General features: G+C 36.3%; 1 protein-coding gene across 17 annotated transcripts in view; it reads left to right on the forward strand.

Moving 5' to 3' along the window:
• The window catches only part of LOC126361668 (sodium/potassium-transporting ATPase subunit alpha), a 631,467-nt gene that overhangs the window by 595,144 nt on the left and 12,496 nt on the right, over nucleotides 1-23,827 (forward strand). For 6 of the 17 annotated variants that reach the window (XM_050007807.1, XM_050007814.1, XM_050007819.1 and 3 more), the window contains 6 exons: nucleotides 881-1,129; nucleotides 4,343-4,481; nucleotides 9,146-9,288; nucleotides 12,193-12,449; nucleotides 16,753-16,847; nucleotides 23,093-23,267. In XM_050007807.1, coding sequence (XP_049863764.1) covers nucleotides 881-1,129; nucleotides 4,343-4,481; nucleotides 9,146-9,288; nucleotides 12,193-12,449; nucleotides 16,753-16,847; nucleotides 23,093-23,267 — 1,058 coding nt within the window. Of the gene's footprint in view, nucleotides 1-880; nucleotides 1,130-4,342; nucleotides 4,482-9,145; nucleotides 9,289-12,192; nucleotides 12,450-14,188; nucleotides 14,284-16,066; nucleotides 16,162-16,752; nucleotides 16,848-21,162; nucleotides 21,258-23,092; nucleotides 23,268-23,827 lie in introns of all 17 variants that reach the window. The other 11 variants (XM_050007815.1, XM_050007824.1, XM_050007809.1 and 8 more) reach the window with 3 other exon arrangements.

Below are 23,827 nucleotides of genomic sequence, written 5' to 3' on the forward strand. Positions count from 1 at the left end.
AGCCCCAACAACTGCTCCATTGGGACATACCCTGTGCCATAACTGCAGTGGTTTGCAGAGTATAAATGTAGCTGTGGAAGTAGGGGATGAGCTATGAGGACTGGCAGCACCAAGAAAAGCATTTCTGAAAAAGAAAAATTCATTAGCACCGAATATAAATTTAGGTGTTACAAAGTCTTTTTTTCAGGCTTTTTGTCTAACCATTTATGGAAGTGAAACATGAATGATAAACAGAATAGAGGCACTTTTGAAATGTGCTACAGAAGAATTCTGAAAATTAGGTGGGTAGCCCAGGTAATTACTGTAGAGGTATTAAATCAAATTGGGGAGAAAAAAAATTGTGACTCGACTTGATTAAAAAATGACTTCAATTCACAGGACACACAGTGAGACATCAAGGAAACATCAGTTTGGCAAGTAGAGAAGTATGACGGGTAAAAATTGTAGCCTGAGGTCAAGTTATGGACACAATAGTGGGGTTCAAGTGGATAACTTGAGTAGTTACGCAGAGATGAAGAGGCTTGCACAGGATAGAGTAGTGTGGAGACTTGCATCAAATCAGTCTTCAAAGTGAAGATAACAACAACAACAACAAGCTGTAAATAACTTTGATTCTTTAACTGGTTCCTTTATCAAGGTCTAGATTCACTCCTTATTGTTGTTCATCTTAAGTAGTGCTTTGTTGCTAATGAGCCTAAATGGGAGTATGTTAAATCCTAATTACAAATAAAAACAAAGTATAATTATATACAGGGAAACAAACTTATAACGATTTTCCAATGTTCAATTTTCAGAGATTTTTGATAATGTGCAATATTAATTTTTCCCTACTTTTTTCCACAGTATGTCTGATTTTGACATTATTTCATAATTTTTTCAGGTTTCTGTGACTTTATGCTGCCAACAGACAAGTTTCCTCCTGGATTTAAGTTTGATGCTGATGATCCTAATTTTCCCCTGAATGGACTTCGTTTTGTTGGGCTTATGTCAATGATTGATCCACCTCGTGCCGCTGTACCTGATGCTGTTGCAAAGTGTCGTTCTGCTGGTATAAAAGTTATCATGGTGACTGGCGACCATCCCATCACTGCCAAGGCTATTGCTAAATCTGTTGGAATCATCTCTGAAGGTCTGTACAGTAGTTATATTTTCTGGCGAATTGGAAAAAGAATGTAAAAGTAACTGATTTGCAATATTAATGTAGATGACTTACTTCTACGATTATGTGTCTGTATTTTCCCTCTCTTTGCGTTACTCATCCGCTTTGTTTTCTGCTTTCCTTCTCATCTGCTAATTTTTCCCTGTTATTTATCACTCTTCCTCTGACCAGTAAACTTCTTCTCTGTCTGCCAACTTTCTTTTCTAATGTTGTCTTATGTTTCTTGTAGATGTGCTTACTCACATTTGATAAGAATGTAATGAGAAAATTCCTTGATGTTAAATTCCCCACTTACTTACTGCTATGGATATTATAATTGTTATTATTATTATTATTATTATTATTATTATTATTATATACTGATAGTGTACTTTAGAAATTGTAATATTTATTCATTGTGGAAGTCTGGTGAGAGAGGACCTGAAGACTGCGAGCTCCTTTTTTCTCGGTGTAAAGCAACTCGCATACAACTGCATAAAAGTTAATATTCTGTAGCCTGTCATCAGAACGATCATCTGAAGAGTGGTATTGAAACTAAAATTGACCACCATACATTGTGCTCAGTGACAGTCGAAAACAAAAGAGAACAACAAAATAATAGTCATGGCACTAATATTTTTACCTTGTTGTTGATTTTGATGAAACTATGTAATTATTTTACTGTAGCAACCAGATAAATATGTCTACATACATTTAATAATATTATGAGATAAGTGTACTGTTTCACGGCATTCACTCAGCCTCGAGCTAGTGTCTCCTATAAGTCATATTCGAGCTTTCATATTTTAACATTAGCCAACAACATGAAAAAATTATATCTACCTTCTTTGCTAGTGAAATTATTTACTGCCCTTACATCAATCCTTTACTGCTAATTTGCCGTGGAGAAAGCTAATTTATTTTTTTGCTAATAAATTTTGAAGACATCTTCCACAAAGAAAGAAAACTGTGCACTGTTGAGATTTTATGCAACCTTTCTCTGATTAATTTTATATTTCTGACTGGTACGTAATGGATATTATTATTCATTTTTGAAATAATATGATCAAGAGAATGTCAGAAAATAGTCTCAGAAATGCGTTCTGCCTGGAGTGGGAGAAAAATTCAGTTCTGCATCTACTTGTATTGGTATCCAACTTACTACATCGTACGCTGCAGCAGTATAACAAACGTCATAAGGAAGGATAATGTTTGATGAACACTACGATTCACTTCTTTATTTTATATATTTTTTAAAATCACAGTTACTATGGATAATTACATAACTTCTTTGTAGTATTACACGAGAGAGAGAGAGAGAGAGAGAGAGAGAGAGAGAGAGAGGGGGGGGGGGGGGGAAGAGTCCAACTTTTATGTTAATAATCAACAAAGTGGTTTATATATTTTTTGTAATTGTTCACTTTCTTTAACTTAACACAACAGTGTCAACTAAAGACATTATTCTTTGCATCTCATTGTATTCTTTTTAGTTGTAATACTTGTTTCTCTGATTTATGTTGAGACAACACATTGCCATCTGCCAATCCCTGATAACACAATGTTCTCTCCACTTACATTAGAGGTTCCCATTTTTGCCAACACAAGGTGCCACAAGTGTGTCCTTTTCTGTATTGCTTGTCTGGTGTGAATCGTGTTGCTTTAAAGAAAAGCAGTTATGTATTCAGATACCAGAAACTGGTCTCATTGGAGTTCTCATACATGAAAAAAGTAAATGATATATAAACTTAAATCAGATTATTTTAAACATTTTGTGTGGGGAAACTGTAGGCTAGAAATGTAAAGAAAAAATTAAATAGTTAAAATAAATGTGAGCTATCCATACTGCTCTCTCAAAAGACCTTAATCTTGCCAGCTGAAATAAACACACAAATATTGTTTCACCACTATAAATTGACCCTTCATTTTATGGCTGGCAGAAATTGCAGGAGGCCATGCCTTGCACCAGCATGCATTAAGACAGCATTGAGGAGAGGAGCAGTGAAGGAAAGGCAGTACCTTCCCCTACCAGCAGTAGTGGCACCTTTATTAATATTTTGTACTCATATTAAAGCAGAGGTGACACACAAAAATATTGGCAGTGGTTGGAAACAAATGAGTGCCTTCCAGGTAGTGCCGATTTTCTCTGCTACTGACAGCACAGTAAAAAGGGTCAACTTATGGCCATGCTGTAAATAAATAACTGCATTGATATGCTCCTTCTGTGGTTTCGTCTTTACTATTGATGGATAATGATATGAAGGTCATTAGTTTAATGCACAGTTGATTGCTTCCAATTTGTAAGTGATGGAAAGGTCAGGGATTCTACATCTACATCTACATCCGTACTCCGCAAGCCACCTGACGGTGTGTGGCGGAGGGATTAGATCCACTCAGCCTTGGAAAATCAAATGAGACCCTTCCAATGTAAATAAATAGTGAAACTGTCTGTCAAAATCTGAAGTAGAGTGGAACTGAAAGGCTTGCACCAGGCTGATCACCATAACTTCTTTTAGTCATAAAAACGTAGTTTTAAGTTAATTTCAAACTGTCCATTCATATGGAAAAGTAACTGCACATACATCACATCAATTTGAATTGTGGTTGTTAATATTACACAATTCCAAAATTGTGAAACAGCTCTAATGTTGCAGCGACTGATTCGTAATGAATGAGATCACTGTAGAAAATCTTTGCACAAAAATAGCTCAGTTACGGAAGTGCTACCTTGATGTGTTATTAGTTCTCAACTTCGTGATTTTCCTTAGGGCAACTACTCTCCTAGACTTATTTTTGTGTCTCCGACATCAAGGTAATCCTCTTCCACCTGCAAACTGTGTGCATAAGCTTAGGAAAGTAACCATTAAAGTTAGGGGTTCTTTGATTCATCCCATACTCTCAAATATAAAGAAATATCACCGAGATGTGTCATCAAGGGAGACACTAACCTGGGTCTTCTACCAGTCTGGAATGGGACAACGTACCTGCAATTAAACTTTTGCCAACACAGTTCTCAGTTGTGAAAGTACCAAATGTACTGTCTGCAGAGGCATGTGAGAGAGATATGACAGGAGTGTCTTCTGCGAATATATTATGCTTAATTTATTGATAACTGACTCATTATTTTTTTAAATCGTGCCAGAGTAAGACTTAATAAAATACATCTCATTTTGTGAACTTTAAGATTAATCACACCTCAATTTCCAGGCAATGAAACTGTGGAAGATATTGCACAACGATTAAACATTCCAGTGTCAGAAGTTAATCCTCGTGAAGCAAAAGCAGCTGTGGTTCATGGTACAGAACTACGTGACCTTAATTCTGATCAGCTAGATGAGATCCTCAGGTACGTATCACTAGTTCATCATCAAGGAATAACATTCTTGTGAAGTATGCTTAATAGTGTCACAGTTCCATGATGAATAGGAGCCTACTGATTATTCGTATTGCTTTTTACTTTTCGAAGAACAATTCATATGAAAGTCTTTGAAGGTTGAGAAATTTATGAAATGAAAAAAGATTTCTGCCTCAGTTGTTTATTGATTATGAGGAAACAGTTATCCAAGGAGAGTTGTTTCTTTCATTAATAATCAGGGAAGTATTTACTGAGGAAAAGACTTAAGCAGTGCTAAGTCTGTGGCTATTCCATCAAGTTTAACTGAACATTCTCTTGCAGTTTGTGTGCGTGCGTGCGTGCGTGCGTGCATGCGCATGTATGTGTGTTGGGGGTGCATGTGTTGAGGGAAAAAAAAAATTGATCCACTTGACCGATGGAAGTATGTCCTAGATGTCCTAGAAGCCATGTGATATGTGTAAGGAAACTTAGTACTCATCTGTTCTTCCACATAGTTATCTGTTGCTCCATAATTCCTGTTCCACATAAAATACAATATTTTGGAGACGGTAAGAGCAAAAAGAGCATTAGGTGTAAGAGAAGCACAAATTTCAGAGGATTTGTTAGAAACTTTTATTCAAGTTCCACATTATGGTATGCATTGGGCACTGATTGTGTGTGTGGTAGAAGAGAGTCATTAAAAAGACAGAAAATCAAGGATGTAAGAACAGTATAAAAAGATGACTACCCCACAACATAGAGTTGGTGTTGACTTGAAGAGAGACATCCACCAAATGTAGAAAAATCACACACATTCACACAAACACAACTCATACACAAATGGTCATTCTCCAGGTGTTGAGGCTCCCACCTTAGCACCTGAAGACAAAAGTAGCCGCATGTGTGCACTTGCATTCGTGCGTACGTGTACACACACGCAAATTTTTCTTTAAATCTATGCCTCATGATGGACTCAGCCAGCTAGCTGAATATATTTAGAACTCTTTTTCATTGTGTTTGTCTGTGACTCAGCGCTGCCTCTGTGTGGAGAGTAGCCATCCGTCCTTTACGTATTATTGTCAGATGGGAGAAACCATCTTCATATACTTAAAGCAGTAAGCTTTTTGTCCTATTGCCAACTTCAGATACCACACATTATTAGTCTTTCCGTCTTATCTTCAGTCTGCTCTCTCTGATAAAGCCCATAATATGATATGTGACTGTCTGCAGCACTCATTTGTTCTACACGAGAAGTCCACTTATGGTAATTCCTCATGATGTTGTCATTTAAATGGCATGAAATAGTCCTGTATCCTCCTTAGGTCACTTTTTTGTCCTCATTACACCAATTATCTGTTGAAGAAACCACAATTCCTTTCTTGCCAGGACCTAATTTTCCTCACCATAGTTACCATCAAAGTGTGAATAGCTACAACCTGTTTAGTATATGCTTTTACTAGATGATTATCTGATTTTAGTTTCAGGTGCTGAAATTGCATTACAGGGTGTTCTTTTACTTCTGCCTGTGAGACCAAAAAATTTGTTTCATTCCTTAGGCTACAGCTTTGGCCAAAATGATCATCATCAGAGCTGTTTTAAAACATGTCCTAATGTAATGAAGCCACATTGGCATTGTAAAAAAATACACACAAAACTAGCTTAGCAGTGTCTCACATTTTTGAAATCCCGTGTAAATTAGGCAACAGGGCCTGCAGTGTCATCCTCTTAACAACACTACTGTTGATAACAAACTTCTAGTACTGTTATGAACAGTAACATTGTTAACAGTATGACTGCCAGAAATGTGGACTAATTTTATGCTATACCTATACTACTATCTAAAGGCAAGTTGTTGGTTAATGTTGTTACAATTTTTCAAAAGTACTTCATCAATTCACTTACGAATTTTGCACGACACACTAATGATAATTCAGCGGAAATAGGCTGGGTACATTTTTTAATATTGTATGTAACTGTATATGTAATAGATAAAGAGGAAACAACAAAAAGTTCTTGACCGATTTACTTAAGATGTTTACAAAATGTTCTAAAGATGATTTGGACAGATATAGGCTATATATTTTTAATATACAGCAAACATGGCAAGGCTTTACAGTTACCAGATATGTGGGATTTGGATACACATCTAAAACGCCTTTCATCTTCCTCCCCCAACCTCCTTTCCCTCTGCCAGTCTCCTCCTCCTTCCCCCTCACTATGTCTATTGGTTTCCTCTCCCGTGCCCCCTCATGGTTCTGTTCTCTTACCCCTCTCTCTGACCTTGAGCCTTGTTTATTGTTATTGCGAACGAAACCATGATTGGAAACTGAAGTTACATAAGATGAATGGGTAAATTGGTCAGGATATTTGGTACATGGAGAATGAGAGACATCTCTCCAGCTGCTGGATCTGCGACTGTAATGGCTTCAGTATTTTATGTTGCTTTAATCTATGATAGTATAGGACTACAAAGTTTTGGATTATTCAGATTCCGTAGTTGTATTCTCATCATAAACCAATAAGCCAGAAATACAACTTCCTGTATAACCAACAGTGTGTAAGAAAACAGAACAGGACAGGTTTGATTATACAAATTTTGCCTGAAAATACAAGTTGTTTCAAAACGAATGGGACAAAAAGAAAATATTCCTATGACTACAGTAATGACTTTATTTCAGAAATACACATATAGACTGAAAGGTTAACTCCCACTGTTCCCATGGACATTCGCAGAAGTCTATATATGTATTTCTGAAATAAAGTCATTGCTGTAGTCACATGAATACTTTCTTTTTGTACCATTCATTGTGATTCACCCTGTATGTAAAGCAGAAGTGTATAAATATGAGATAAACAGTTTATCTAATAGTTCATAGTTCATTTGAAACTGACTGTAAGAAAGACATCGAAATTGCACACTTTCATAGCATAGCACAGTATGGAACATCATTTTGCTTCTTATAGTTTCTTTTAACAGAAAACAGGAAAGTTATATTTACTGCTTATCAGCTTATGATAATACTAAATTGTCTAAAGTTTTGTGATCATACATATTCACAGATTAAAACTATATGAAATACTATCACTGAAGCCATGTCAATAACTATTATTCTGTTTTGTTGCTGATGTCATTTTCAAAAATTTTTGAGGTGATGTATTCTACAATAGTACCTTACTTTAAAAACTGTAGTATCATCCACAAATCATAGTTCGGTTTCAGAAGGGTTGTTTCATAAAATTTTGGGTGTACAGCCACATAAATTTCACTTCATCTTCTGATGTTTTGGCCGTATACCGTCCAGTCATCTGTAGAGTATATAATCCAGAGACATAAATCTGACTGGGGATAAATCACATACGGGGCTCAATCTTAGGCCCACTACCTCATGTATGTAAACGATCTACCATCTAATATACATCGAGCAGAATTAGTTCTTTTTGAAGATGACAATAGTATTCTAATCAACCGAAACATACACACAGAAACAGAAGAAATGGTAAACAAAGTTCTTATGTATCACTGGTTTTCTTCAAATGGTCTCACCCTCAGCTTTAAAAAGATATGAAATATTCAGTTCTACACATCTAATGGTCCTATACCAGTGGTAACATACGGTATGAAATAATAAATAAGGTGAAAACTTCAAAATTCTTAGATGTCCATATTGATGAGAATTGAAATTGGAAATTGCACATTTTGGATCTCCTAAAATAACTTAGTTCAGCCACACTTGCAATTAGAATCATTGAAAAGAGACAAATCAGTAAGTTTGACATACATTGAAGATCCCAAGAAACTGGTATACCTACCTAATATAGTGTAGGGCCCCCGCGAGCAAGCAGAAGTGTAGCATCACGATGTGGCATCGACTCAATTAATGTCTGAAGTAGTGATGGAGGGAATTGATACTATGAATCCTGCAGGGCTGCTCATAAGAGTATGAGGATGGGAGATCTCTTCTGAACAGCATGTTGCAAGGTATGCCAGTTAGTTTGGTGGCCAGTGGAAGTGTTTAAACTCAGAAGTGTCCCTGGAGCCACTCTGTAGCAATTCTGGATGTGTAGGATGTCACATTGTCCTGCTGGAATTGCCAGAGTCCATTTGGAATGCACAATGGACATGAATGGATGCAGGTAATAAGACAGGATGCTTACATATGAGACATCTGTCAGTGTCATATCTAGACGTATCAGGGATCCCATATAATTCCAACTGCACATGTCCACACTTTTACAGAGCCATAAACAGCTTGAACAGTACCCTGTTGACCTGCAGGGTCCAGTGATTCATGAGGTTGTCTCCATACCCGTACACGTCCAACCTGTCGATACAATCTAAAATGAGACTCGACCAACCAGGCAACATGTTTCCAGTCATGGACAGTCCAGTGTCTGCATTGACGGGCCCAGGCAAGGTGTAAAGTTTTGTGTCGTGCAGTCATCAAGGTTACACGAGTGAGCCTTCAGCTCCGAAAGCCCTTATCGATGATGTTTCACCGAGGGAAAAGGTGGAATAATAATTTAAAATTATTTTCTGGTTTTTACTAGTGGTATGTAGGCCTTGTGTAACATGTTAGCATGAACCTGAATCTGCAGATAATCTGTGAAGGTGAAAAGAGAATTGCAGTAGATCGCAATGTAGGTTACTTATTTTACATTTTTTAAAATGATTTCAGGTATCACACTGAAATTGTGTTTGCACGCACATCACCTCAACAAAAGTTGATCATTGTAGAAGGCTGTCAACGAATGGGAGCTATTGTAGCTGTGACTGGTGATGGTGTAAACGACTCCCCTGCACTCAAGAAAGCTGACATTGGTGAGTTAATCATCAACATGTTTTTCATTTATTGTTTGTTGGTTTATGTTTGAAACTCAAACAAAAGAACTTAAAGGAGTAACTTTATTAACAGTAGCAGCATGTACACATTTGATTGTGGAGAAATTCAAGAAAAGAGGATAAGTCAAAATTTGATGTATAAGAGTAACAGCAATAAAAGATTTGTATGTGCAAGAAAAGTGAAATTCATTGTACTAGAGGCAAAGCCAAAAGAAAAAACAAGGTAAAAGAAACAAAGAAGTAGAAAGGAAAGTAAGGAATACTGTGAAATGGGCATGCTGTTATAAGAGGAAATGAACTTTATTAATGGACACCATAATGCCTGCTGTTATCAATTTTCCAATTGTTTTTCATACTACCATAAGAACTCAACCTTAAGCCATTTTCAAGTACCTAGGTACAATTATTGACTACAGGGTCATCAAAAATATGGGATTACAAGTATATGAAGTTACAAGTATTGCTGTATTGGTAACTTTCAATCTTTATGTATGATTCATGTCTTAGCCCAGAGCTAAACCCATATGTATAATTAAAAAGTTGTACCAGGGTCTCCATTGGTAGGGCAACCATGTCACAAAGTTAAAATCACATTCATTAGTAAATAACATAATCACATTTGACGGACAGGCTACATCTGAACAGCAGTTTATGTGAACAAATCTTAGTTGATGGTACTGTTAAAAAGATCTTACTTTTTTGTGTAAGTTCTTCATAACAGCACCATCAGTTGAAATTTGTTGACAAAAAGTGCAGTTCAATCATAACATATACATTGAGTGCCATACCAGTGGTAGTAGTTGTACATTTTTTGTAATATATGTGATATTTGCTCTTGGAAGTACTACGCTAAAATGTGTATTATATAAAAGACCTGAAAGAGACCAGAATGACTGTATTTACAGTCACTTACTTTTGTTGACCCTTTAGTCAATAACAAGATATAGGTTCTTGAAAATGTCTTTAGCGTGTAGATGTTTCTGTAAAATAAATGCAGTTGAGTTACTGCTCTGCTCCAGGAAACAATCGTGTTAGAAAACAGGAAGTTTGTATCTAAAAGTCATTGCTATGCAGTGTATGCTGGTAGAATGAGAAGTAATACATATATGCTTATAGAACGTGAATGAAATGACTTTGAGAAATATGCCAGGTAGCATTTGGAAGGTAACTTGCCCCTTTTTAAGAACACTTAGTTTGAATGTGTTGCATTCATCCAGAGTGCATTTGTCCAGTATGTTTTGAGTCATGGGAGTATGGAGATATGTTCTAGTGCTGTGTCAGCATCAGTTAAACAGTGTGTTGTTATCGTCATTTTAACAGCTGAAAATGTGACAATTTGTGAGACTTGACGTTGTTTAGAGGTTGTTCATGGTGACAATGCTGTTTATAGGTGTTCTTTAAACTGATGAGTAATAATCTTTGTGGTTGTGAGCCTGGAAAAGCTATAAGTGTTGGTGAAACATGCAGTATACATGTGATCACTACCACAGGTGATAAATATTGCTACTCATCGATGATTTGATTCAAAATAATCAGTGAATCACTCAAAAGCATATTGCAAACGATATTGGAATATCTAAGGAACGTGTTAGCTTCATTATTGAGCAATAATATTGCAACATGACAATGCTCATCCACACATCACCCTCAACTGAAAAGGCTGTGTGAAACCTGAAGTTTGAACCAATTCCATACCCTTGTTACTACAGTGAACTTGTGACTTGCGAATTTTATTTTTTCCTGGACTCAAGAGGGACCTAAAGGGTAATTATTACAGCTCAGACAATGAGGTGAAGGCAGCTGTCCAGTCATGGATTTGAGAAAAGTTGGAAGCATTTTTCTGTGATGGAATGAAAAAAACTTGTTACACATTGGGAGAACTATGTTAGTCATAATTCTGACTCTGTTGAAAAATAAATAGATGGTTTTGAATTTTAAGACTTGTACTTTAATGTACGTTGTGCCCGATCTTTCTGCCATGCTCTTACAAGCATGTGTGCATTACGTTTCTTCGTACTCTCATATTTGTGTATCCAAAGCAAGCAAAACTGAAATATTGCTTGGAATATTGTTCTGATTACATTTCAGTTCTGGACATCAAGGAATATTACATGTCAGTTTGTATTTGATGATAATTGCGTGGATTATCAAATTAGTGTAGACCTTTCAGGGATCCATAATCATTTCTTGTCCTGTCACTGAGAAAAATTGCCTGAATATGAAGTTTAGCCTTTTAGATTACAGTCAGCATAAATTGTTTTTGTAAAACCAAGATTGTCATGACTGAAAGTATCAGAAATTATGAAACGGTGGTGTGAGGATGCGATCTGAGACTAGTCAAAGTTCTAACATTGCAGAAAGAAAACGAGTAATGGTATTCAGTCTTCAGCATTAGAATTCCTGCTGCTTTCCATATACAAAGTGGAAAGGAACAAAACCGTGGAAACACGAAGGAAAACAGGAAAACTATAAATAAAATTATAATTGTCGGGTTGTAATATGAATTGTAAGGAGGATTAGCTTTTAAGACAGTCATCTTGGAGTCAATAGGAGCAGGGTGAATAATCTAGCCACTCTGATTTTGATTTTTGTTTCCCCAAATCACTTCAGTGAATGCTGTTGTGATTCTGTCAGTAAGTCATAGCTTCCACTTATCTGGCTTTCTTCAAGTAAATTAGTGTGCCATCCTTAATATTTGTTGAGGACATGACACATTTTAATTTGTGTGTGTGTGTGTGTGTGTGTGTGTGTGTGTGTGTGTGTGTGTGTGTGATGTAAGAAAAGGTTGAGGTTGTGTGTTCATGACATCACTGATAATTGTGATAATTAGGCTAAAAGTTGTGATTATCTTGTAACATCTTGGATAATTTTATTACATTTCAGGTGTGGCTATGGGTATTGCTGGCTCTGACGTATCAAAACAGGCTGCTGACATGATCCTGTTGGATGATAACTTCGCTTCAATTGTAACTGGTGTGGAAGAGGGGCGTTTGATCTTTGACAACTTGAAGAAGTCTATTGCGTACACACTGACATCCAACATCCCTGAAATATCACCTTTCCTTGCATTCATCTTATGTGACATTCCTCTACCCCTTGGCACAGTTACAATCTTGTGCATTGATCTGGGCACTGACATGGTGAGTATTTATTATACTATTTCTTCTTATGTATAGATACTTCCATGTTACAGGTCAGAGAATTACTGTTTATGGTAATAATTACATTTTCAGTAACAAAAATTTTAGCTCATGTTAAGTTGAAATAATGGGGAAACTGGAACAGTGTATCCTTATCCAGAAATTATCCAGTCCTGTAAGTCCCGAGTCCAGCTGCCAGTATCACTTCATTGTGGTCAGAGTATTGCTGCAAATACCTAAGCTGACCAGTTTCTTCTGTTCTGGACTGAAAGTCTACCCGTATATGTATTTGTATGTAAAATGCACACTATTTGTTATGACTCTTTGGATCACAGTGACACAAGGGAACAGAAGATTTCCTTTTCAAGATGAGGACATTAAAAATCATAAAACACCCAACTGTCCCATAGCAATCACGACCAACTTCCTCTAATTTGTGTAATGTAAACAGTACCTTAATTATGGTTGAAGATTCAGCATGTTTTTCCAGTATCTGAAGTGTGTGTAATGTCATGCTGCCACAGCTGTTCACTGTTTCAGTGTTAATGATTGACATTTCATAGTAGTTTGTAATTTCTTTTTCTATTGCTGCAGTTTTACTTGAATTTCAGATACCTGTACTATTTGAGAGAACCTTACCCATCATTGGTGTGGCTTAAGAGTTACTTGAATTGTGTGTTTTTTTTTCTGTGTGTGTGATATGTTTATTCAGCATGATTGATTTTTTTTTTCAGCATGAAGCCAGTAGCTACTTAACTATGAGTTACTTTTATTTCATTTTTCTTCTTCTTAGGGATACAAAAGGTAGGTGTGTGTGTGTGTGTGTGTGTGTGTGTGTGTGTGTGTGTGTGAAACTAAAGTGTTGCATCAGTTATGATACTTCAGAGAAAATGTTTCTCAGTACAGAATTTTTGTAATAAATTTCTGCATCTTCTCTGTCTTGTCTCTTTTTGTTGTTAGCTCTTTGTTTTTAATTTCAGTACAGTCTACAAAATTGTGAATTATGAGTTCAGAATAGATACTGCATTGCAGGAGCAGCTTTCTTGTTCCAGGAGAAGTGCACTAGTATTGCTGCTCTTCATTGAGTTGTAGTTAAATCTGTTATGGTCCATTCTCTCTATACTGATTCTTAAGAATATGTCTGTGCAGTTAGAGGGAAGTGGATGTGTTTGTGACAGTGCATTGGAAGGAAATATGAGCGGTCTGCACTGTCAATGTTTGGCATTTTCATGAATGATCAACAGACGTGCTTATAGTTCATTCCAGTCAAATCTGTTCGTCTGACTTTTCCCTTCTACACACACTCTGTATTGTACCAATTCTTTCTTTACATTCGTCATTCTGCTCATGTCTGGTATAAGGGACACAATTGCATTCACCAGACATTTTTCTTGTTTTGTGACTTAATTAAATGAGCTGTGAAGTGGTCTTTTTTTATGTTAAAATGATACTGTACGTTTGAGCTTACAGTCTACTGAATAAAAAATCTTCACACCATGTTTGGTGTGCAGAAATTTTTTAGTCTCAGTCGATTTGAAAAAGCAGTGCTAACATTCATTCAGTTTTATCCTTCTGGAAGGATTTGGTATATTTTCTCATATAATTCAGTAATATTACCTCATCAGAATCACATTTTTTTGTATTACTACATGATTGAGACCTACACAGACTGATTAGGGACAAAGATTATAAATATTGTTTGGAGAAGGAACCTGTGTACATCTTTCTGTCACTATCAGGTACCAGCAATTTCCCTGGCTTACGAGGAGGCTGAGTCTGATATAATGAAGCGACGTCCACGTAATCCTTACAAAGATAATTTGGTCAATGAAAGGTAACTTGAATCAGTGGGCTTATCCTCCAAAAGAATTGTTACTGTAATGTAAACATTTTTGCATATTACTTGAGCACAACACTTTTTATGCATATTACCCCTTAGATTTTATACTGATGCATAAACAGATCTTTGTCAAGCTAGAGAATGTCTTTAATAGGCTGTGCAGCTAGAGTATTTACTGCTTCTTAGTTTTTATTTTATTTCTTCCTCTCTGACATTCAGATTTAATTCCCATGCATGTTTTATTATTTATCTCTTACTTTTGAAATTTCTTCAGCTGGATGTGAAGTGGTAAGTTCTCACTATAAGCCACTGCTACACAGACCTTTGCAGTTATATCTCAAATGACAAGGTTCCTTTTCCTGTTCCCATTTCCTCTGTCACAATGTTCCAGCCATTAGGGGGCTAGTCTCTTTTTTTACCATAGACTCTGTATTTACTTTCTTAAGAAGATTATAGAGATATTACTACATATGAGTGATGCTAAATGATTGCAGTTTTATGATTATGCTAGACAATTTTTAATTTCTGTTTTGCCCAGTTAATTTTTTTCCATAGTATCTACCGTACTTGAAATTATAGAGAAAAATTTAATAGTTCTGACGCACACATACAGAGAATCGTTTGAGATTTTGAAGTTTAGTGGAGTTCTTACCATTGAGAGCAATGAGTAATTATGTTGTAGCAACTATCACTGTGTGTGTGTGTGTGTGTGTGTGTGTGTGTGTGTGTGTGTGTGTGGCAGTTGTTATTGTTCTGCCATCCAGCCTTTCAAATTCCACAAGAAAGTATTGCGGCATCTGTTGGGTTGCAATGCTTCCTTGGTGCATTTGTATGAACAGTGTCACTGCCACATAATAATTTTTATGTGATGAATGATGCTGTAGAATTAGTTGAGTATCACTCATCAGTAAATACAAAAAACAGTGACTAGACTATGCAACAGTTCATACACTGAAACTGTATTTCATACATTTTTCAACACTGTCTCATGTATGGTGCTTGTCTCATAATTGTAGTATTCAAATTCCAAACAGTTTAACATCCATTACTTCTGTAACTATACATGTAGAGACTAATAGACACTTGTTTTTCAGATAAAATTTGCATTTGTTGATGACCTGTACCTGCAGTATTTTGTAACTGATGCCATTGATCCTGGATGATTTATTTTTTTAATTTTCTAGTGTTTTCATGGCTAAAAGAATAACATTAAAGTTGTGAGCATTTTAAAAACAGTTATTAAACTGTAGCTCATTCATCATAGCAGAACATTTGTCAAACATTTTATAACATTTATCTGTAATAACAGTGGAACTTCTCAGGGATATAAATCTGTTCTAATTCTCTTTTTTTATTGTATTTGCATGGATTAAAATTGTTAGACAGTTAATTGTATTGCAGATTACTTCCAGAGAAGCTCACTGCATGAAGTGTGAAAACGGTACATATTTTTGTATAACATTGTGTTCTACTTTTAGCCATGAATAGTTATGCATTCCAGAGTCATTCCACTTTTTTTGTTTCTTTTTGTTACCCATTGAGAGTATTGTGTGTATATTGGAGTAGTCACATATTGCATCCATCTTATGATTGTAGTAGAAACAGCAATTTTAATTTTCAGACTCCTTCTAGTATCAGTTATTTACATAGGATCAAATACAAGCAGCCTCCATTTGTGGATGTTCTGGGGAAATAATTGGATAGGAAATCAGTTTTCTTGTGTAAGTTTTGCTTGAAGAAATATGATTTTGAATTTCTGGACACTTATATTTCTTAGGTCCCTGCCATCTCATTAGGATATGAGCTTGCAGAAGCAGATATAATGAAGCGTCCTCCAAGAAACCCAAGAACGGATAACTTGGTTAACAGAAGGTATATTCCGTCAGGTGTATGTGAGAAATGTGATGTGTAGTCTCATTAATCTCACATAACCAAATGTGGGCATAAACTGTAATAATGCTGACTTAGATCTGTTATTGTAACTTACTGGTTCTGGAGGATGGTTTAATGATGTCGCAGTACCTGTGATAGTAATTAGTTTCATATTATAGTGTGTTTTACAGAGAATTTAGATGATTAATAATAATAATAATAATAATAATAATAATAATCATAATCATAATATCAGTTCGAAGTTATAATTATAATGTGTGAATCCTCAGACCTCCCCTTACCATTCCTTGCTCTTTGCGTTCATATGGGTAGAATGTAGTAGATGTGTGTAACTACTGCACTTACATAGTTCTTTCCTGTAGGGAAAGTCTCATAAGTGAATGTTTAGGGTTAGTTATGTGTCCACAGAAATAGTGCTTGCACTTAGTTGCTGACTTGAATGTTTTTTGTTTAATTTATACCCTGCAGTTTCATGCCTTTTATGTAGTACCCTCACTTTTAGAAATCTTTAAATTTTTGTTCTCATTTTCTTTAGTTTTGTGTTTTCATCATGTTGCGCCATTTTGTTAGGTCCCTGCCATTTCTCTGGCCTATGAAGAAGCAGAATCTGATATCATGAAGCGACAGCCTCGAAATCCTTTCACAGATAAGCTCGTAAATGAAAGGTAAATGGTCAAAATTTCCAATTTCTACTGGGGTCATTATTTTGGTTGTGTGGGGCCCTTATTTTACTTCTCTCAATACACTATAAATGATGAGAACCCTGAAAAATATGTGACTTCTGAAAATTACTCACTTGCCAAGGATATAAAGGTAAGTCTGAATGTTTATTGTGCTTTAGCTCCATATGTTGTATGTTAAACTTAGAATGCCATCATCACTTTTGGGAAGTCCAGTTTTTAATAAACATCCAGTTTTTGGTAAACATCCCCTCTAAAATCTGGCACATTGTGTTACATTGCTCTGTTTTGCCTGTTACTCCTACAGTGAAAGAAAGATACCATCTGCATTGCCTTTTGATCATGAGTTTGTACATATGTAAAACGCATGTGTGTGTGTGCGCGCTCACACACACACACACACACACACACACACACACACACACACACACACACACACACACACACAATGTAAAAGCCATACCTTTTCTATCTTTCCCATTCCTCCCAGCCTACAAAATCGTCTTTTGCTTCCAATACTTCATATTTTGCATATTGAGATTTCCAGCGATGGGCTACTAACTTGGTTTTGGCAAGAATTCAGAAAGGAATTGCCCATAGCCCTATTGATGGAACTACTGTAATGGTTATCTTATCTGTCTTAATTATGTGAAATCTGCCACATTAGTGTTGCTGCAAGTCACTTGGTGAATGTAATAGGAAAAAAGTAGTAGTGTCATGATAACTTATGAAAGAACAAGCAAGGTGGCGGGTGAACTTTTTAAACAAAATATGTGGTGTTTGTTTAGCATAATGTTTCTGTTTTGAAAAAGTGATCCATCAGACACTTAAATTTTAAGCTTCCTTTTATGAAAGGTGAACACAGAGCTTAGAGCGAAGGTTGATAGAATGGTGGGTAGATGCGAGTAAAAGTTTTGAAAGTACCATGACAAAGAAACATAAGCAAGCTAGGATGCTAAGCATGAAATATAAACAGCAAAAGTGTATTCTACATGCATGACGAATGTATAACACAACCATTGGATGTGATTTAGAGACTGCACCAATAAACAATACAAAGACTAAATAAGTTAAGTAGAAATAATGGAGGTAATAGTTGGAATATTGGTTGGTGCAAGAGGAAAAGCAGAAAGCATTCAATAACAAGCAGGGAATCACTGAGTTCTGGTGTTATCAGTTAAGTACACCTAGGAACCTGGAAAGTTCAGTTTGTGATAAATGCAAATGCAGAAGCAAATTCTGCCTCAAAAACTGAAAATAAAAATTTAGCCAGTAAATGCTGTTTCATAGTGAATTTTATCCAGGTGAACTATTTTGTCAGAGCTTGCTTCAATTAGCTTCTTTTTTGCATATAAATATCATAAATGTGACCAGTTTCTGATTGCTGGCATACACATCAGCTTACTAAGCCCAATTGGGAAAGATATGTAAGAATGTATTTCCAATTACATATCGGTGTGCTCAGTGCTCTGGTGCCACGTCAGTTTTGGGTGATTAATTGGCCTGTATAAGATACATGCTGCATAATGCAATGTAGAACTGACCTGTGGGACCTAGCATCTTAGAACAAATACACACATAGTTTTATGTGCTAGCTAAAGTTCAAGTGTTGGCATTAAAAAGAATGATAAACTTTAATGTGGCAGCTTCAGGTGGCAGGTGTTTTGAACTTCGGTTACATCAAATATCAGTAGAGATCGGGTCCGACCTACCTTGTTTATGATACTCTCAATATCAGCAAACAGTTGCATGGTAGTTGGTCAAATGTTTTGTGTTGTGTGTTGCTCATTGTTTTCTTTTATTATTGTGATAATTCTAGTTCTTTTATGCTTGCAGTCAACTGTTAGTTTATAATGTCCACACTCTGCACCTTAATGACTGGAAACAAAACCTGTTACTGTATTTTGACCATGCCGAATTTCCTTCCTTAATGTGCAAATAAGTGTTTTTTTGTAATGCCCTTACGGAACAATTGACTTTCCTATCTCAGTTGACTACTCAAAATGAGCGAGTCTGCTGCAGCACCCGTGGGACTTTATTCTGCTACTGAGTCTTGAGGGGTCTCTTTGTTCACACGTTGATGCCAAAACTGCATGTATGTAGTGAGATCTGTCCGCCGTGCAGTTTGGCACCTGTGTGGTGGAAGTGATGTTATGAGGGACTATCCTTTTTATGAAAAAAATCAAGATATAGTAAGAAAATGTAAGGACAAGCAAAGACAGTAGTATATTAATCATCAAATAAAATTCGTAGGTCTTGCCAAAGACCATGTGGCAAACTCTTCACACTCCAGAGAAATGAAATAATGGGAAAGGTGTCATCCAAACATTTCAAAACATAAACATTTGCTTGAAAAAGTACAGACTTGCAAACAAATCATATGTCTAGAATGCAGTAAACAGTGCCTTCTTACATTATTCTTCATATTTTGTTTTCTTACTTAGTGCCAAATAATATCAAAAATTATTTTTCTTCTTAGTAATTCTGGATTTTTCACTGTGGAAATAATTTTCAATATAACCTGTTTAACTATTTATGTTCTTATTTATGTACGTTTTAGCCTTTTTCTTTGTAAAATGAAATAACATTTTTGCTTCTGGATTATTTTCTCTCGTGTAGAGAGATCTTGTGCGACCTTTCTGGTGTCTTATGAAAACAAAGCAACCAACATGATAAAGATTCAGAAAACACTAAAGCAAAAAATCCAATCTATGATAGAAGTAAGCATGGCAGGAATAAGCTAACTTCCAATATTAGCAGACTCTGCCAAACCGATGCTTCTGTGCATGTGTAGTCTGCAGCATACTTTGCACAATCTGTCGATTAGTGACATCACACACACACATTTGCGACATGGTTGGCTGCTGATTTACATCCAGGCATGAGAGGCGCATGCACTTCGAGAAGTTGAGTTTGGTCAGGCAGTTGCTAATGTTAAATGAGCATTAGTACCTCGTTGGTTCTGTCTGTAGCAGTGGCAGATATGAGCCACACAGCTGTGAGTGCCCACGAAAGGGCAAAACCAATATTCTGTAGGTTTTGTTGTTATTTAATTTGGTGCAACAAGAAAAATTTTCTAGAAACATCTTCAGTCATCTTAAGTCAGTCTTGGTCCAGCGGTGGGAAAATGCTGCTGCTTCTCGACAGAAAAATATCATTTGTTGAAAGCTCAAGTAGAGCCAGAAGAAGAAAATAGACAAAGACCCATTTTGAGAAAAAGCATGTGTTTTAATAAAAGCAAACATTCCAATTGCAAAGCTGATTTGGGAATCACCCCCTTTTTTAATATTTAACAGCCAGTTTGTAAGCACAGCACGGAGACATCGTCTGTAGGCTCGTAGTGTGACAACCTTTCGGATTTGTACATCTAATCATTTAGGGAAAAAAAGAATTAATGCTAATCTTGCCATAAATAGATACTAAATTTCAGGTCCCTTAGTGTACTATACTGCTGTTGTTGTCTGAACCCCTTCACTTAATTTGTTTGTTACTAATGAAGATCTGCTCACAGTTCCCAGACATCTATCTTTCCTTTGTTTAGTTTGTGTTCTTCACAAAAGTGTGTATCCTCTCCTGTTATTTATTTTTATAAATCCCTGCTCCCTGGTTTTGGACATTATAGTGATTCACAGCGGCATCATCAGGATTCACCTACTGTTAAATAATGGATGGATGGTTTGGCAACATGGTGATCACATGTCCTACAATCATAGATTGCTTCTTGCACTATCTTGTAGAAAGCAGTGCACCAGTCAGAACAGGTCTAGGGCCTAAACCTTAGGTGATGTTTACATTTTACATTTAAAATAAGGACTTACACTATCAAAACATTTGAATTCATACAGGGAGACAAAAAAAATTGGAGCGTGACTGAGAACCATTGTGGTTTGTTGAGGTATGTTTTCTTAAATATAAGTTGCAGTTCTTCGCTTTAAATGAAAACTGATCTAATTGTGACCAAAGTAGTGATGATGGCATCAAACAGTCCTTCACTTTCCATTCATTGTCGCTATGTATATTGTGTAACTGTTGCTTTCTTTCTTTATTTCATTATGCCGTGCTTGACTTTCTCTGTATATCCTAGCATGCAAGCTGAAATTTCAGTCTCATCTCTGTTGTTTTCATTGCTGCTCCCCATTACACATCCCTTGTTCCTGTCACAAACCTTACAAGTCCCAGCCTCTGTCTTTCTCTGTTAGATGTCTATTGTTCTCTACTGGTTTTAAGTAGACAGGGAAATTTCCATTGCATGGTTCTTGATTACTAACTCTCTACTGTATTACTAACACTGCCACTATAGGTGCCTGCTATTTCTCTGGCTTACGAAGCTCCAGAGTCGGATATCATGAAACGGCAGCCCCGCGATCCGTACAGGGACAATCTGGTGAACCGCAGGTATGTTTGAATGATAACCCCCGTTGGCTGCTGGATGACTGTGGTGTTGTCACCTTATATCTCCAACAACAACCGGCAACCAGATAAATGCATGTCTATATTGTGGCATTGGCTCGCAACCAGGTTTTTAGTCCTAGCTGGCTGCACTTGCAGATCACTCTGTAATCTTGATCTTGTGTAGACTCGTTAATGTTAAGATCACCCTGTGCTTCCATTTTGTTTCACATTACAGATCGTGGCAGAAAACTGTTTAGTTTTCCTCGCCCCTTTCACAGATATTTTGTAGGATAAAAGTAAATATACTGGACAATAATAGACTTCCTGAAGTATGCATTACACTTCTATTTTGTGACCATGCTCAAACTGTCATTTCCATTCAGTTATTTTATGCAGTGTGAGATTTTATTCTCATAAGAAATTTCTGTTATAGTTCATTGCATCACCCATGCTGAATTTACACACATTGTATGCAGATTTTTAGTTGGCAAACTTGAAGTATGTTGTCTTCCTCCTCATAAATTAAAGAAAACCATATGTGTGTCAGGCTTATTTTCTTTTGTATTTATGGCTCTTTGATCTCTCATCTACAAAAGAAATAAACATAAGAACTATCATCTTTGTACATTCACCAATTTTCATAAATTGTCTCCATGTAAGCAATAACAAAAACAATTTTACTACCACAGATGCAGCTGGTAGTAACTAGTATTAGAACCTGGAAGCACTTAGTAATTTTCTTTAGTATCTCAGCAGAAACTAGTTTTTGTATTAATGTACAGTAATTTGTCACAGGTGCACTCAGCAGACTAGCTGTGTAGACTGTCACTGATCATTTATTGTATAAATTTCTTTTTCCTGTTTAGTATGTGAAAGTAAGTATGACAGTCATGTGAGTTTATGTTCTTAGTAATTGGCAACAGTTTTTACATACTTGGTTATACATTGATTGACCATATCACACAACTGTGGTGCCTCCCGTTCCCCCACCTGTGTGTGTCATTTGCCTACGTTCAGTTCTCCATCACAACCAGTTTCCTGTCCAACCATAATCACCAGAAGTAATATGCATACAGTAATTCTGAGTATAACCTCTACTTCTAGATGGAGAGTAATGGTTCCATTATTTGATGGAACTATGGCACAGGGGGCATCACCCTAGTTGCGAGCCTTAAAGTTGCAAGTGTCTTGTGAAAGAGAACATGCTATACTACCTATTAATCTTGCTCTGTCTGTGGGGAATGCTGCATTTTTATTTGATGTGTTCATCATAACCTTGTCTGTTTCTATTCCCATACACATTGCAGTCCCTGTTACACAAGGTAAATATTACCCTTGAAAAGCCAGACTGGACACCTGAGACAGTGGTTTGGTGAGTTCATTCCATTTTAAGACCTTTTCTGTTACTATTATGTTGTTGTTATTATGCATGAGTGGTGCTGGCTTGTGTTTTACACAGCATAGTTATCTGACATTGCTGCTATTAGATGAATATCATTTCATAAATAACCTGTAACAACGTAGTTGATTTATAACAAACATGTATTGCTTGGTATATCTGTCATTTTAAATCAGTTAACAACATAACTTCTTTTCTTAAAGAAAAAGAAAAAAAGGAAAAAATTAAAAAATTGCAATTTTTGGAATTTCAGTAGTTACATCAGCTCATTTTTTAAAAAGAAAAAGCTAATAATAAAATCTTATAAGAAATGCAGTTTGGTCAGATTGTGCAATAAATACTTTCACTTGATAGTTGAAAATGTGTTTTCAATCTGTTTTTAGTAAAGTCTGTTTTCTTGTGTGAGTGAATACTTTAATGGTGAATATTTGCTCTGCAGGCTTATCTCCATGGCATATGGGCAGATTGGCATGATACAGGCTGCAGCAGGATTCTTTGTCTATTTTGTTATAATGGCTGAGAACGGTTTCTTGCCTCTCAAACTATTTGGAATTCGAAAGCAGTGGGACTCGAAGGCTGTTAATGATCTTCCAGATTCTTATGGACAAGAATGGGTAAGAGTCTTTTCAAAATATAAAGATTGAAAGAGAAGGATTATTTTAATTTTTTGTGATTAAAACCTGTTTTGGATCAAGTAACTAATGTAGGGTGTGCCCAAATGAAAAGGAGACTAGAGTTATATGTTAAGAAGTTATAACAACAGTATTATAGTTACGGTTCATCTGGAACAGTACTACTACACACAGTTGCCATTGACATCAATACACTGATCCCAGTGCATAGGAAGGAAGAGGATGGCTTCAGTGTAGAAACTCCTGGGTTGCTGACAAATCCAGTTTTCCATAGTGTCCTCCACTCTCTTGCCACAGGAGAACCTCTGACCGTTCAGAGATTGTGTTAAGGGGCTGAAAATATGCAAATCATGTGGGGAGATAATCGAGGTTATAAGATGAATGTTCCATGATCTACATTGAAATTTTTGAAAGAAATTGAGGGTCTTTTTGGCCACATTTGGCCTAGCGCTGCCCTGGAGAAGCACTATCCCATTTGAAAGCTTGCTCCTGTGCTTGTTCTCGATGGCCTGTTAGAACCTAAGCAATGTGTTGCAATACTG

Source organism: Schistocerca gregaria, chromosome 1 (genome assembly GCF_023897955.1).
Source record: "Schistocerca gregaria isolate iqSchGreg1 chromosome 1, iqSchGreg1.2, whole genome shotgun sequence".
In the NCBI taxonomy this organism is placed as follows: Eukaryota; Metazoa; Arthropoda; class Insecta; order Orthoptera; family Acrididae; genus Schistocerca; species Schistocerca gregaria.